Here is a 14331-nt window from a genome sequence, read left to right on the forward strand (position 1 = left end):
TTACAGAATCTGCAAGTATCTTTTAAGATCAAAGTCATTACTAGCAAAATGTGGTCAAGATTCCGGGGACTAACAGCAACATGAGATGGTACTCCTTTTAAATAAGGAGGAGTTCACTATTGAATCTCTTCTTTGAATTTGGCAACTTTATTGCACTCCACTGTAATTTTGGCAACCTGTCAGTGGTGTAGAAGTTGATGGAGAGCAAAAATGTGTCATCCTCTTTCATGGCTCTGGAGAAGTTTGATGTACTCTGTAAACTGCAGCAAGTATGTCAGCCTTCTGAACTCTTTGGCTGTCTAGTAGACAGATCCTGTTAAAAACAATAGAATTGTTTCTAGCCAAGCTTGGTGGGTGATTGCCATTAATTAAATACATTTCAATAGTTCCTGGCTTTAAAATGCTTATTTCATTTCATTAACTCCTGGGTTTAAAATGCTTATTTCAAGCTGGAAGGATCAGCTTACTTCTAAAAGATTTGCTATTTGTGACAGAGACTGAGTTAAAACAAAAATGCCAGTTCTGTGCTTCTTTAACTTCTTTATACTTGTGAAACTTGTTCTAGCCCTACATTCTATCACACTTCAGAGAGTAGCACAGAGCTTCATCTGTCTGCAAATCATGTGCTGCTGCTTCCTTCCTCAGAGGCTCCCTAGCTGCAGAGGAGGATGGATTACTTTGATTATTGGTTTAGTAGCAAACCAGAAGAGAAAGAATGATCATTCCTATCTAACTACTTACACTGTTTGTTTTTCATGATTTTCCAAAAGCTTGAGCCTTATTATTTTAGCTCCAGGTTTCACCTGTCAGGCATATTTTGGGAATGTATTTTGGCAGTGCCAATCTTAATTCCTCCCTACCATCTGCCATTTCTATAACTTTCCTCAGGATTTTTCAAGACATTTCTATATAAGAAGCACCTTTGCTATTTTAATGTCATGTTACTATATTTATCTAGTTAAACACCCCTCTGAAGGGATCATTTTTTAAGGGACCATAAAAAAAGGAAATTAAAGGGATATTTTATACATCTGTAAGTGAAAGCTAAAAAGGCTTTTTTAAATAAAGGAACTTATGAAACTATATTAAGGGCTGTTTATAAGCTCTAAGGTTTTGGGGGGTTAGATTCCACTATATCTTGGTTGTGCTTGCTTTGCATGCTCCACATGGTTGTGCTGTAGATAGAAAATAGCATTTTTCCTTCTTGAATTTGACTCATGTTCTTCTTCCTGAGCATACTATAAAAAACAGCTGTGAATGTGGCTTATACTTGAACAGTCATCTGCAATGAGAAACCCTGTGGAATAACTAAGTGTAGATCTGCAGGAACACCAGCTTGGTACAGTGCAGTACACAGAAAGAACAGACAGCAAACTCATGAGCTGACCTTATACTTGTCACTGTTTTATATACCAGTGTCGCTGCTGAACCAAAAGAAATGCCCAGTGTAAGGTGTGACAGAAAATTGGAGGATTTCCTTTTCTGTTTCTGTTTTCTTTGCAAGAAGATTATTTCTAAAGCATTACATGAGGCTGAAAGGCTGTTGTCTGAGAAGTTGCACGTCTCAAAGGGCAGGTGCCAGTCTGTAAAAGGACTTAGAGCTCAGAGGCACTGGGACGTCATCACAGTGTGACTGGTGCTGTTGGGCTCTTTAGCCGTGGTGGTGCATGACAATCTAGCTGGTGTTGGCTTTCATGGTGGGGCTGAGCATACTCTGATTTTGGAGTATAGTGAAAAGGCCTCTCCTGGCATTTTCCACAGCCTAGCAGCATGTGTGCCATCAGGAAGCACAGCTCAGCTGCTCTGTGATAAGTTGGACTGCTGCGCAGGTAATGGTGACGCTCATGCAACGCCGTCATCTGAGCCCTTAAACATCTAAAGGAAGATAAGAGAGGAATTTAAGCACTGTCTGGAAATGGGTAGATGGGAGGCCTTGCCTAATAAGTTCACATGGAAGCATGCATATATGAGCTGCCACGCATGCATGGAGCCAGCTCTGCCTTGGAGGGCCTGTTTCCATGCCTGAGGTGGGATGGGAGTCTGTCGAGACTTTGCGTCATGTCAGGCGTTCCCAATCCAGTTGATGTGTGAGTGCGCTGAACACATGCCAGAAGGAAGGAGCTCTTCTGGCTGTGGCGTTGGTGTTATGCAGTCGTTGGCTGGAGGATTTGTGAGAAAGGGAGTGGCAGTGTCATTTCTGTCTATGAGTGTACACTGTAACACCAGGACACTCAGGCTTAATTGACTGTACCCTGGGGAATTTCAAACCCTACCTCCCAGCTTCCACAGGAAGGCCTTCATTATGACAGGTTATTTTCAGTCCACAACACAAATACTTTGCCCCACAGAAAAGAGTCCAAAGTCCCTTTTGCAGAAGACATTCAGATTGGATTCAGTGTTGCAGAGAGCTTCATGTGGGCAGAATCCCTCTGACACCAGAAGCATTTTGACAGAGAAGAAGAATCATATCCCCACAGCAATTTGGAGGATTCCAGTGTTACAGTTTTCACTTATAATGAATTTTTACCTCAGTAGTATGAATCTTGAATCTTTTGTCTAGTCAGAGATTGAAGGTGCTGTAACCTACTGTAAAAGTTAAAAATTAATGCAGTAAGCGATAAGCAGTGCTGCCAAGGCCGTCATCATTTGAAGCTGTAGAAATCAATATTATCTTACTGTCTGTTCAGCTCTTTGTGTGAAAATTCCCATGAGTGGGGGTCAGTGCAATGGAAGAGAGATATGGCATTGATTAAAATGTATTTTAAAACATACTTAAGGTATTGTGCAAGAACCAGCCACAGAGGTCTTTGTGCCTGAAGATGAGGCAGCTTTATGTTCCATGCAAGCAGATCCCTTGTGTATTTTGTATGAGGGTTTTTCATGACTTTTCAAGTTTAATTAGAGAGTTGAAGAGCAGAAACACTCAGAGTTTTTGATCTTAAACAATCAAGAAGAAACTTCTGAAGGGGTTTGTGGAGTACTGATCTTCACAGTCACCATCTGGAATTCCAACATCCTATAAAAGCACTTATCTTCCTTTTGCAGGAGCTGTCTGAGCCCTGCATAGCTCTTTTTGAAAAGATGGGTTTCCAAGGAAAGAAAATCGAGTTCAGTACAGAAATCTTAAATCTTCAGTTCCTGGGATACAATCCTCGAATAGCTTCAGTTCAAGTCCTTGGTGGCATGTAAGTTTAAAATCACCTTTTGATTCTTTAGAATGAAGTACTTACTCAACTTTACAGGTGTAATGGAACTACAGACTGTAAAATTAGAATATCATAATGTGTGTAGTGCATTAATGCCATTTCATCTTACAGAGCATTTTCATATCCTGCCTCAACAATATGTTATCACTAACTCTGTCCTTTGCTAGGAGTTGAAAGGAATTTGAATAAAGCTCTCAGGGAAACACATGTCTTCTCTCATGCCATATTATAAAAATCAGCTTAGATAGCATTCTTAAAACTAACTTCTGTGCTCTTAGTTTAGCCGTAAAAAAATAATTTGGTTTGGGATCTGTGTCATAAGTTCAAAATTATTTTTAATAAGTCTTCATGGTCATCCTTTAACCTCTGCTGTGGACACAAAGGTACAATCAGACCATGATCTCACCTCTTTTGGTGTTAGTAGTAATAGTCCCTTTTACTTCAGGAACTGGATGAGAATCTAGCAGTTAGATTTGGTAGCTGTTTTTAAGCAGTTGTGTTCTCTAAATGTACCTTTGAAGATCATGTAAAAATAGTCTGATAGGAAGTTTAAAAGCTGCTTGGAAGCATTTTTAAAACTACTGTCCTATATTCTAGGATTCCAGCAGATCTGTTAATTATCTTTTTGTTTTTTTCCTTGTTGTTAACCTCTACTTCTAAGATACTTGCCCCCAGTTTTGGTGGTTTTTGTAGTTTGGGGCTTTTTGGGTTTTAATGATAGATCCATGTTACTATTGCTTTGCATTTAAATGTGTTCTTTTGAAGAGGTAAATTTCCAAGGTGTGTGCTAGAGAGATGCTGTTGGGTAGCTTAAGGCTGCCCTCAAGTGGACAGCTAATAAGCAAATCTGTAGAGCAAATCATTTTCCCCATCAGGATAAGCTGGTCAAAGAGTTTCCTTAGCACACTGAACTGAACTTTGAAACAAAGATTGTAAGAAAAGGTACATGTTTGTATTCTGAAGCCTCCCAAGGTTTCAGTATCTTTCACCATAACCACAATATAGTTGATTCTCACTTTCCATAATATGAAGTCAAACATCAAGTTACTTCTTGGCAAATATCATTATTCCAGGTAATGGAATTGTGAATTGTGTGTGTTTCATATATATGTGGGGTTTTTTTGTTTTTGGTTTTTTTGTTTTTTTTTTTGGTGGATCACTGGAAACATAGAATATAATACGAAAATTCTGATTTCATTATAGCAGTGTCAGCTGCTGAAATGTGTAAAAATACAGGGTTTACAGTTTTCTTGCCCCTGCTGCCTCCGTTATTGAAGAGGATTTCATCTTCTCTTCCTTTGCTAAGAGACCTCCATTTATAATTCTCTTAATTTCATACCTGGGGATAGATGTGTATTAGGCAATGAAAAAGCACCAAAATTAAAGTGAGTTTGCCTCTGGGTGGAGAAGTCTGGTGAGAAAACAGTCAGAGGAAGGAGGTAACCTGAAAATGAGCATATTGAGTGTTCATGTACTCAAACCCCCATGGGCTACTAGAGAGTCCCAGCACATCACTGTGAGAAAACTCTAGAAATTGCACTGTATGGCAACCTATTTTATTCACTGGCTGTGCCAAAAATGGAGAATCAGAACTTGGATTCTGACAGATTGCACTCAATGTGTGGTTTTAAGTGTAGTTGTGCACTCTTGCTCTGTCTCTTCCCCACCCCCACTACAGGTATTTGGAAAGAAGAGAGATGTTATGAAATAACATCTCTATCAAAATACCCAAGAGAACTTTACCCTATTGCAGTTTCCAGTATTTTCTTGTTCCAGGCAGCATCCATAGTAGTTCTTTCTCACGTGAACCAGACCTGTCCAAATTCAGATACACAAACCAGCTGGTTCTACACCTGCAGCAATGTAGCATTTATAGCATATAGATCTATGCTCCTTGAGGAGTCACAGGGCCTCCTGAAAACAAATGGTATTTAAAAGTTGGGTTCTCCCAAGAAAATGCTTTGCTTCATTCAGCTTGTAATTTTTAAATAATAGGACTCTAAAATTTGAACCCATCTCAGTGTGGCTGACCTAAATCAGGATGTTATTTTATTATTTTTTAAGGCTTGTTACAAAGAAGGTAATTGGCTTTCCAAAGCTAAACACTACTATGTTGTGGGACAGATTTCTATTAAACTCGTTTATTGATTCCAAAGCAGAATTTGGCAGTTAAAACATTGTCTTATTTTTTCTCCTCATAGATGGATAATTTATGAACACAGTAATTACAGGGGACGTCAGATGTTGTTAACACCAAATGAAATTCCAGATTGGTATAAAGCCAGTGGCTTTTGTCAGATAGGTTCTCTGAGACCTTTACTGCAGGTGAGTGGGCTTTGACATGAGCTCATCAAGCACTAATTTATATCTTCTAATGGGGTTGGGGAGATACTATGCAGTTCAAAACAGCATTGCAGCCTTGTCACAGGCATGTGACAAACTTTAGCATGGGCAATTGTGTAAAAAAATCCAGAGTTTTGTGTATAATAAAAGCTGTTTGAATATGCAACATGGCTTTGCAGTTACACAGCTTAAACTGTTAATTAAGCATCCTTTAAACCAAAGTACATAAGACAGCATATAAGGATTAATTAAGGATTAATAAATAATGGTTATAACTGCAATATATAAAAGATTGCAAGTTGTTTCATAACTAGTACCTAGACTGCTTGCTGGCATATTGTCTGTACTATCTGCATTATTTATGGAACAAGAAAATTGGTAAAAAAAAAAGATACTTCAGTTAGTAGTGATTTTGTCTTGATTTAAGAGGAAAAATCCCTCCCTGGTTATTAATTGGTAGAATAATTTGGAAATCTAATGCAAAGTTTATTCTTGTCATGCAGTCTTTATTTTGTTCTCTATATAAAGACGTCGGGTCTTGTCCAGTGGTGCAGCAGTCCTGGGAGCTTTAATATTTGAGGGTCTTGCTGAGCCATATTTCATTGGAGAAACAGCTTTTTCTAATTCATAGGTTACTTGTACCTGTAACCAACCTCATTTGCTTGCTGTCATGGCTTTGTCTTTGTATAGCCTTAAGCAGAATTAGGAATAATGCATTGTGACTGCCCTGCTGAGAGCTTGTCTGAACAGAAGTGTTCATGTGGAATAGGCCACACAAGTGCACCCCTAATGAAAGCTAAGAGCACATGTGGAATGGAATTAGCAGAGAGAAGTTAGTTCTGCTCTGAATTAAAAATTATTTAGCTTTCCAGTGTGTGCTGATTTCAGTGCACAGGAAAGCCTAAAACTCTCCATGCAGAGTGGCGAGTTCTCACAGCTTGTCTTGTCCAGATGTTTATGGGCTTCTGAATTAAGTTGTAAATAAGAAAGTTAAGCTTTCAGAAAGAGGGAGGTTTGGGGTTTGGGGTTCAGCACCGACAGTAACTGCTCTGAAGATAACTCAGAGCAGGATGTGTTCTCTGCTGAGATTGTGGTTAAAGAGTTCTTTTGTTTTGTGCAGAAACGTGTGTACTTCAGGCTTCGAAACAAGGAAACAGGAAAATTCATGTCAGCTGATGGCAACCTAGATAATCTGAATCTTCTCAGAATACAGGTTGCAGAAGATACAGACTCAGATGATCAAATCTGGGTTTATCAGGATGGATTCATAAAGTGTCGGGTAAGGTTTGAGTTCAATGTGCATTTTCTCTTTTCCTCTCCAGTAGTAGAGCTTTATGAATTTAATTCCTACTGCAGCATCTTCATTTATTTTATAGACTTAATCTGTTTCAAGTATAATGTAATCTTTCTGTAGGGAGTTGGTTTTTTGGGTATTGTTTTGTTTTAATCAAGTCTGCCTTTTTCAGATGATACAAACTAGTTGTATGATACTTTTTGATTTAATTGAAATTTTGAGAGAAAGTATTGCAAAAGTATCAAAGCAGGGGAGACCCTTCCTGATAATATTTTGAGCTATGCATACCTTGCAGTAGGACAGTTAGTGTAATGTAGGTTGGTATTTGCACCGGTTTATGGCAAATTTGGGAGGAAACAGATGATTAAAAATACAAATATCATATAGTCACCCTAGGACAATATCCTCTTCTGCATTTAGGCAAGCTTAAAGATAAAGTCCCACTCTTTTGAGCCATTTAGGGGTGGGATTTTTTTGTTTTGGGTTTTTTTGTTGGTTTTCTGGTTATCCCTGTATTTGTCAAATCCATCCTTTTTTCTTTCTTCTGTACAAGTTTCCAAATGAAGCCCTACTTTTCTCACAGTCCATAAAACTAATCATGTGCAAATTGTCCTTGAGGTGAGCAGAGGTATGCACAGTTCATATAATGTTTAAGCATTAACAGTCTTAGGTAGGGATGCTAGCCAAAAGAAAATTAAGTTACTTTAATTCTGTTAAACAGCTTGACTGCAAAGAATCATGTGAACTTTTTCTATAGGATTGTATAACTTCAAAGGAGCCATTTATAACTATGTCATCTATGCTGGAGGGAAGAATCTTACTGTTAATAAGCTAAGGCATTGTTTGGACATGTTTAGAGGACACATGCAGTTGTAAAAGGGATTTATGCAGACAGCAAAATGATGCAAAGTAAGCTAAAAGCTTTAATATGACATAGAAAAGACTTCTCTTTTGATGGTGCTTCTCAAACATGTCAACAAGTTTTCATACTGAGACAGTGTGATATTATATGGCTTTGGATAAATGCTTCTGGTTTTTGCCCTTTTTCTGTATCTCATAAAGCAATTTTTCTGTGCACAGAAAATACACAGCTTGTGCTGTATAGCAATCAGGTAGCTTAGTGCAGAGTGCAAGCTGGCAACATTGATCTTAAGTGACTGAACTCTTACAGAGCTCTGCCATCCTTCTGATGAATGGCAGTAAATCCATTTTGCACAAACCAAAAATTGGGTTTTACCATATATTACAAAGAAAACTGAGCTCCTGGGTGTGTGGGTAGCTACCTGCATGAAGGCAGACGTAGGTCACTGGAAGAACCTGCACCTTCCTGTAAGCTTGGGTCATCTCAGTGACTGAGTCATGAGATGTGACCTTGAGCTGTGCCTGAGGTTTTCTAGGAAGGGCTGTTTTGAGTATGTGGGATAAGTAGTAAGCAAGATATGAAAGTAATTCTGCTCTTTTTTCAGAAACAGATATGAATGCAGGTCTCCTTACTCTTTATGAGTTTCATGGAGATGGGTGAAGTTCTGGCCTGGTGGACCTAATGTCTAAGCTCAGAGTTTGCCTAGTCCCACTAGAGAGCGCTTCAGATACAAGTGAGAATTTCACAACCAGATCAACTTTATTTAATTCTAGGTTCTGATAGTCAGAAGTATGACTTTTTCAAGAAAAAGTGCTTTCAAAAATACTTGTAAAATAATTTAGGGCCATTTCAACAATGACAGATGAACGTTCAATCTGCCACAGAAGTGCATTCAGTAGTTAAAAGGCGCAGTTTATGATGCTCTACTGAAAATCACTGTTTATCTAGAAAAATTAACTGTTACTTAGTAATACAGCCTTAACACTCTTTTGACATAAGCTTGATTTTTGCCAGCTCTTTTTTTAACCAAGACATTTGCAGATGTTTGGAATCAAGTAATACAATTGACTAGGAAAAGAGTGTAGAACAAAGAAGCAAATATTACTGTGATACCCTGTGAAATTCATACACTTGATACTGTGCAGTTATGTCCTTTTCATGAAAAGGTTACTGCAAAGCTAGAAATGTTTGGAAAAAAAATATGTTCAGAGGAAATGGGGAGCCTCTATGCAAGGAAGAGACAAAATAGCAAGGACATTTTAGCCTACAACATGTACACTGAGGGATGATGTGCTCGAAGTCTCTGCAAACATAGCATAGATAACACATCCTTTAAAATAATCGAGGGATAAGGAGAGCATCAAATAAAACCAGTTGCATATCAAATTATTTTGAATTTGTTTTTAAAAATAGTGGTACTCAGGATTTGGAACTGCTTGCCGCAGTATAGAAGGGTTACATTACACAAGGGTGTTCACGTTAAAGGGTTACACTGATCTTGGTGGGTAGTGACTAATAAATTCACACATGGGACAGAAAATGAGCATTAAAGATTCCAAGATGCATGGAAAAGTCTCTGGGCTGGCAACTGCTGTAGCCTGGGAGAGATAACCAGGAACATAGTGCATACAAGAGTACAGTCAATGTAATCTTCCATGGTATCAATGTAATCTTCAGTTATTGGCCACTGCTAGAGACAGGTGCTGATTGTTCCTTTTGATCTGATACAGCATAGTTATTTTAATGTTCCCATGTAGTGGAGAGTATCAGCATAAACAGGACCAAAAGGAAGATGAGTCTTGAGTTTGGGGCAAAAATGGATTCCTGGAGGGAACGTCATTTCTGAATTCTGTTCTCACCTGATTATATCTCTCCTATTCGATTAAAAAAATAGTGGACAGTAGAAGTAAGGCCATTCTGAGTAATTGCTGTTGCCTTTCTGATGACACAGATGGCAGAGGATTGCTGCTTGACAATTGTTGGAAATCTTATAACTCCTGGCTCTAAACTCGGTCTGTCATTTGAGCGGAATGAAGACAAACAATATTGGCATATTAGTCCCGATGGCAGAATTTATAGCAAGATGAAACCCAAGCTGGTTTTAGATATCAAAGGTAAGCAAATGTTATCTCATTACACTGGGTCTTAATTACATGGTATTTGCAGGGGGATACACACTAAATGCTCCTATAAATTAAGGATGTTGCTTCAGATGCTTTAATCTAGAAGCAAAAAAGACCCGATCAGCTAGTTTGACCTCCTGAATTATACAGGCCTTAAGACTTCATTTCATTTCTCCTACGTACGATTTAGTAACCCACAGTACTTGCTTATCTTGTATTCTCAGTGTCCACTCGCTGTAGATAGCCTCAGTTAATTTTCGGGCAATGTGAATATGATTATTTAAAATGGTGAAGCAAGAACAACCTAACTTTTCATTAATTTCTGTAAGTGCAAATGTTCTTATATAGTAGTTGTAGATGCAATAGCCAAAGGATATTAGGAAAGCAAAGGCAGGCTTGTATACTGATGTGATTAGATGCAAAAGGTGAGGTTCTTTTGTTTATTAATGGCTATACCTATATGGCAAGCGTGAGATTCTGCCATAGCAGCCTGGGATCTGTGAACATTTGATGTGTATTTTGGAGTCACTTTTGTCATAGTAATTTGATTTGTGTAGATATTGTTTCTGAACTTCATTTTCAGAGCTTCACAAAAGGTCTAAAAAAGTAGCAAATTGAATGATTAGCAGAATTAGCATAATCAGATGTTCTTACATAACTGCTTTTTTGGGTGAAGGGAGTAAACATTTTCTGTATCTGTTCTATTAATTTTTTAGCTGTTTTAAAATTGATTTTAAATTGATGCTGTGACATTACAACCACCATTATCCCCAAAAAACCCCAAACCAACCAGAAAAACAGCATAGTCAACAGTCAGCACTTTAGAACTAAACAGGTCTGAATGCCTGAAATAACAGAATATCCTGAGCTGGAAGGGACCTATAAGGATCGTCAAAGCCCAACTCTTGGCACTGCACAGAACACCCCCACCAAGAGTCTCACCATGTGTCTGAGAGCATTGTCCAATATCATCTTCAACTCTATCTGGTGCTGTGACCACTTCCCTGGGGAGCCTGTTCCAAACAAGCAGAAATACTACTGCACTGCCTTTTCTTCAGTTAATCATGTTAAAAGCAATTATGTGTTCTGCATTTATAATTGAAGAACTTTACAATTGATAGGTCTGGTAGTGGAAGTATAGATGCACTCTTAGCTTTAAAACAAAGTAAATCTGTACAGTAAATACAAAATAGTAGATGCATTTAGCTTTTATTTGAGAAAGCCTAGTAAGAACATTGCCTGTTTCTGCCAACTCTCCTGCTCCATTCTGGACCACAAATTGCGTGTTAAAGAATTCCTCAGCAAATGAATGCAGTTGTGTAACTGTGCAGTTGCCAATGCCACCTTGTGGATAAACTGGCATAGCACAAAGCCTTGTCCAGAGCAACATGCTATCAAAGTAAATAGTGTCTCTATCCACTGAAGAAAAAATCCCATCTTTTCCCATCTTAACATGTTTACATTCTATCAGACACCACTTTAAAAAAAATTTTGCACTCACAGTGATAACTGAACTACAAAAATATTATTAGCTACAAAGCTCAATATGTTACACTCATCATAAGCTTTCAGCTGCCAGGCTTGTCTTCTGCTCAGTCAGGAGGCAATTGGGGTGCAGAACAAAAAGACAGTGTCCATGGGAGTGTCCTGGTGCTTTGTATAAATGGTTGGCACAGATGGCTACTTCCAGTGGGAATACCAGCTGCTTTGCAGGTGTGTTGTACTACAGGAAACGCATGTGTCATGCATTTCTGCAGTACATACTAGATCTGAGGGAAAAAACATCAATTCTGACTTTCAGCTCCAGTCAAATGTGTCTTTGCTTCCCAGTTTCTTAACTCAGAATAGTGCTCTTCTCTGAGAACATGTCTGGCATTATATCACATAAGTAGATTAAGCTTTTCTAAGAAACGTTTCTATTTTGCATTCAGATACGTTCAGCTGCCGTGGAAACAGCTGAACATTGGGTCATATATTGTGCATGGTGACTTGTGATTCATCTGGTTAAAATAAAGGATAATAATGGCAAGGAATAAATGAGTGCCAGACCTTGCCTCTGACTTGGTCACGTGTGTATTGTCTGTTAGCAGAAGGACTTAGTTCATCATCTAAACATCTTCACTCTGTTTTTAGAGCCAAGTGACAATTGACAATTGTTGCAGGAAAACTGAATAGTCAAATGTGACTTTAGGGAAGTGACAGCCTTCAAGGAGCTGCACCTGACTGTACTGCAGTGTTTCTTTCCTTTTCCATCCAGGCTGAAAAGGCTGAGAAACTGAATTGCTAAAGGGGTGGAGAGAATAAGGCAGACTGATCCTGGTTAATTGATGAACTGTTTCAAAAATAAATTCCAAAAGCAGGCAGTGATAAAAATGCGTTTGTCTTCTTAGAGCTATGGGTAGAAGAGAAATTGTCTACACCAGCTCTTACAGAGCTTTTCTGAAACCTAGAGTGTTTGTCTCTTACTTCAAAGATAACCTCCATTCTTTGACATTTCTCTTTACAGGAGGCACACAGTATGACTGTGACCATGTCGTTGTCAACACAGTCAGTGAAGAAAAGTTAACACAGTGTTGGGAACCGCTGGTTATATAAACCCAGTGAAGCAGAGGTGATGTTTGAATTAGCCACTATTCTGGACACTGGAATTAGCACTGCCATCTCTGAAGGATACAGGATCAATGATGAGAATTTTGTCTTTTCTTCACAATTTAAAAAAGAACAAGCAACAGAATGATTTCGCCTCCCTAGCCAAGATTATTTTCCCTATAAAAGCTTGAGTATCTCAAAACCTTTTTTTTTTCTTTTTTTTTCTTTTTTTTTTCCTTTTTTTTTTTTGCTGTTTTTAAATCCTTACAATTCCATGTTGGATAGAGAGTGGCAGTATGCCTCAGGCTAGAAGAGAGCAACTGAACATGGGAGAGACTCCATGGAGTTACTGTCATATCAGTGAGTAGTTAACCCAGAATAGTCAGTAAGTGCAACTTATTTTATAAAGGACAGGAGTGCAGTGTGTATGTGGGTATAGCAACTTGGACCTGTGAGCTGTAGTATAGAGAAATATTCACTACAGGAAATTAATATATTTGGTTCACTGGAACAAACTTATGTTTACTGAAAGTTTAAAGACTGCTAGTACAGCACATCCAAAGAAATTTTACTATGTGGCTTCAAGTATAGTTAGTATGCTAATATAGTAAGTCCTAAATTAAGAAAAAATTCTAGATTTTCTCATGTATAGAGGATGTAAAGTAGCAGATATTTTGTTAGAAAAACAGAGGACAGGCAAAAGGATGCACTGGAATGTGAAGAATTTGCCCATTTCCTAGGTTGCTTAACTTCTTGAGTTGTGGGTATTTTTCTGCTTTGCCAAAACACATTTGTACCTTCTAAAACAGTTTCAGTAAGTAGAGTCTTAATGAACTCCAAAATTGTATCGGAAACAAGAATTCTTACAGAAAGAATTACTAAAGATGACTGCAACAGCCTGTAAGCACTTGAGGTTACCGAGTTTTCCAGCCACCGCTTGTTGGGCTTACCATAGAGAATGCCCAACTCCCCAGTATTTCTGGAGATGTTAGAGAGCAATGTTAGTGGTGGGCTCCTGGCTTCCCGTTGGATGGAAGTGTCAGAATCCTCTAGGAAGGGGCACAGCTAAGCCTGGATACATGCCCAGCCCCAAGGGCTGAGCCCATTCCAAGTAAGTGTTACTGGTTTAGTGAGCTTGTGACATGGAGGATGTTCTGAAGACTGCAGGAAGTCCTTCTGTTGCTCTGCTTTGAACCTGGTCATGTTAGTTTTCTTTAATAATGTTGGCAAAAAGGTAAAATACAAACTCTGGTACTATGCTGCTGTGTTTTCTTCTGGCTTGGACCAGTGTTATTACAAGCTGCTCTGAGGAGCATCCAGGCCTTTGTCTTGCATAGTAAATCTGTTTAAAATTAACATTTTCATTACTATTGTATTGCCTCAAAGGATACTGGTGCTTTTGCTATTAGCACCCTAGAGGAAGTGCCTTACTAATTTTCTTCCTTTTGTAAAGACGCACTGAAGTTTTGTTGCTCTGAAATGTGCTGCTTTTAGTCCTTAACAGAAAATATGATGTTACTGGTTCCAAACAGTGGTACTTTGTCATATTGATGTGCTCTTGCTATATATAATATAGCATTTTACAAATAAATTAAAGTTAGGTAATGTTTTTATTGAAATTATTTTTAAAGGTAGAAAAATTACATTTTATGATTAGTTTTGCTTTCATCTTGTGCCCATCTCTGTCCATAATTCTTCTGTGACAGCCAGCCCCTGAGGAGTGAATACATGCTGTGGAATAGCTACAGGCTCTGAGGAATGGGTGTTTCTTCTATACAAGAAGAATCTTCTGTACATTTTTGTACACGTACTTGTATAAGCATTTTTGCACAGGGCCACCATTCACACGGCTGCCACTTCTGTCCCCTGGTGGAAGTGTTGCATGACATGGTTTGTGCACCACCACAGCTGCAC

At 38.5% G+C, this 14331-nt stretch overlaps 1 protein-coding gene across 1 annotated transcript in view; it reads left to right on the top strand.

Annotated features, from left to right (window-relative positions):
- The window catches only part of CRYBG1 (crystallin beta-gamma domain containing 1), a 96346-nt gene extending 82318 nt beyond the window's left edge, over positions 1-14028 (top strand). Inside the window, 5 exon segments of the mRNA XM_068184179.1 lie at positions 3046-3185; positions 5408-5531; positions 6670-6828; positions 9657-9819; positions 12335-14028. Coding sequence (XP_068040280.1) covers positions 3046-3185; positions 5408-5531; positions 6670-6828; positions 9657-9819; positions 12335-12423 — 675 coding nt within the window. The 3' untranslated portion in view covers positions 12424-14028.
- Positions 14029-14331: the final 303 nt, after the last annotated feature.

This window comes from Anomalospiza imberbis, chromosome 3 (genome assembly GCF_031753505.1).
Source record: "Anomalospiza imberbis isolate Cuckoo-Finch-1a 21T00152 chromosome 3, ASM3175350v1, whole genome shotgun sequence".
In the NCBI taxonomy this organism is placed as follows: domain Eukaryota; kingdom Metazoa; phylum Chordata; class Aves; order Passeriformes; family Viduidae; genus Anomalospiza; species Anomalospiza imberbis.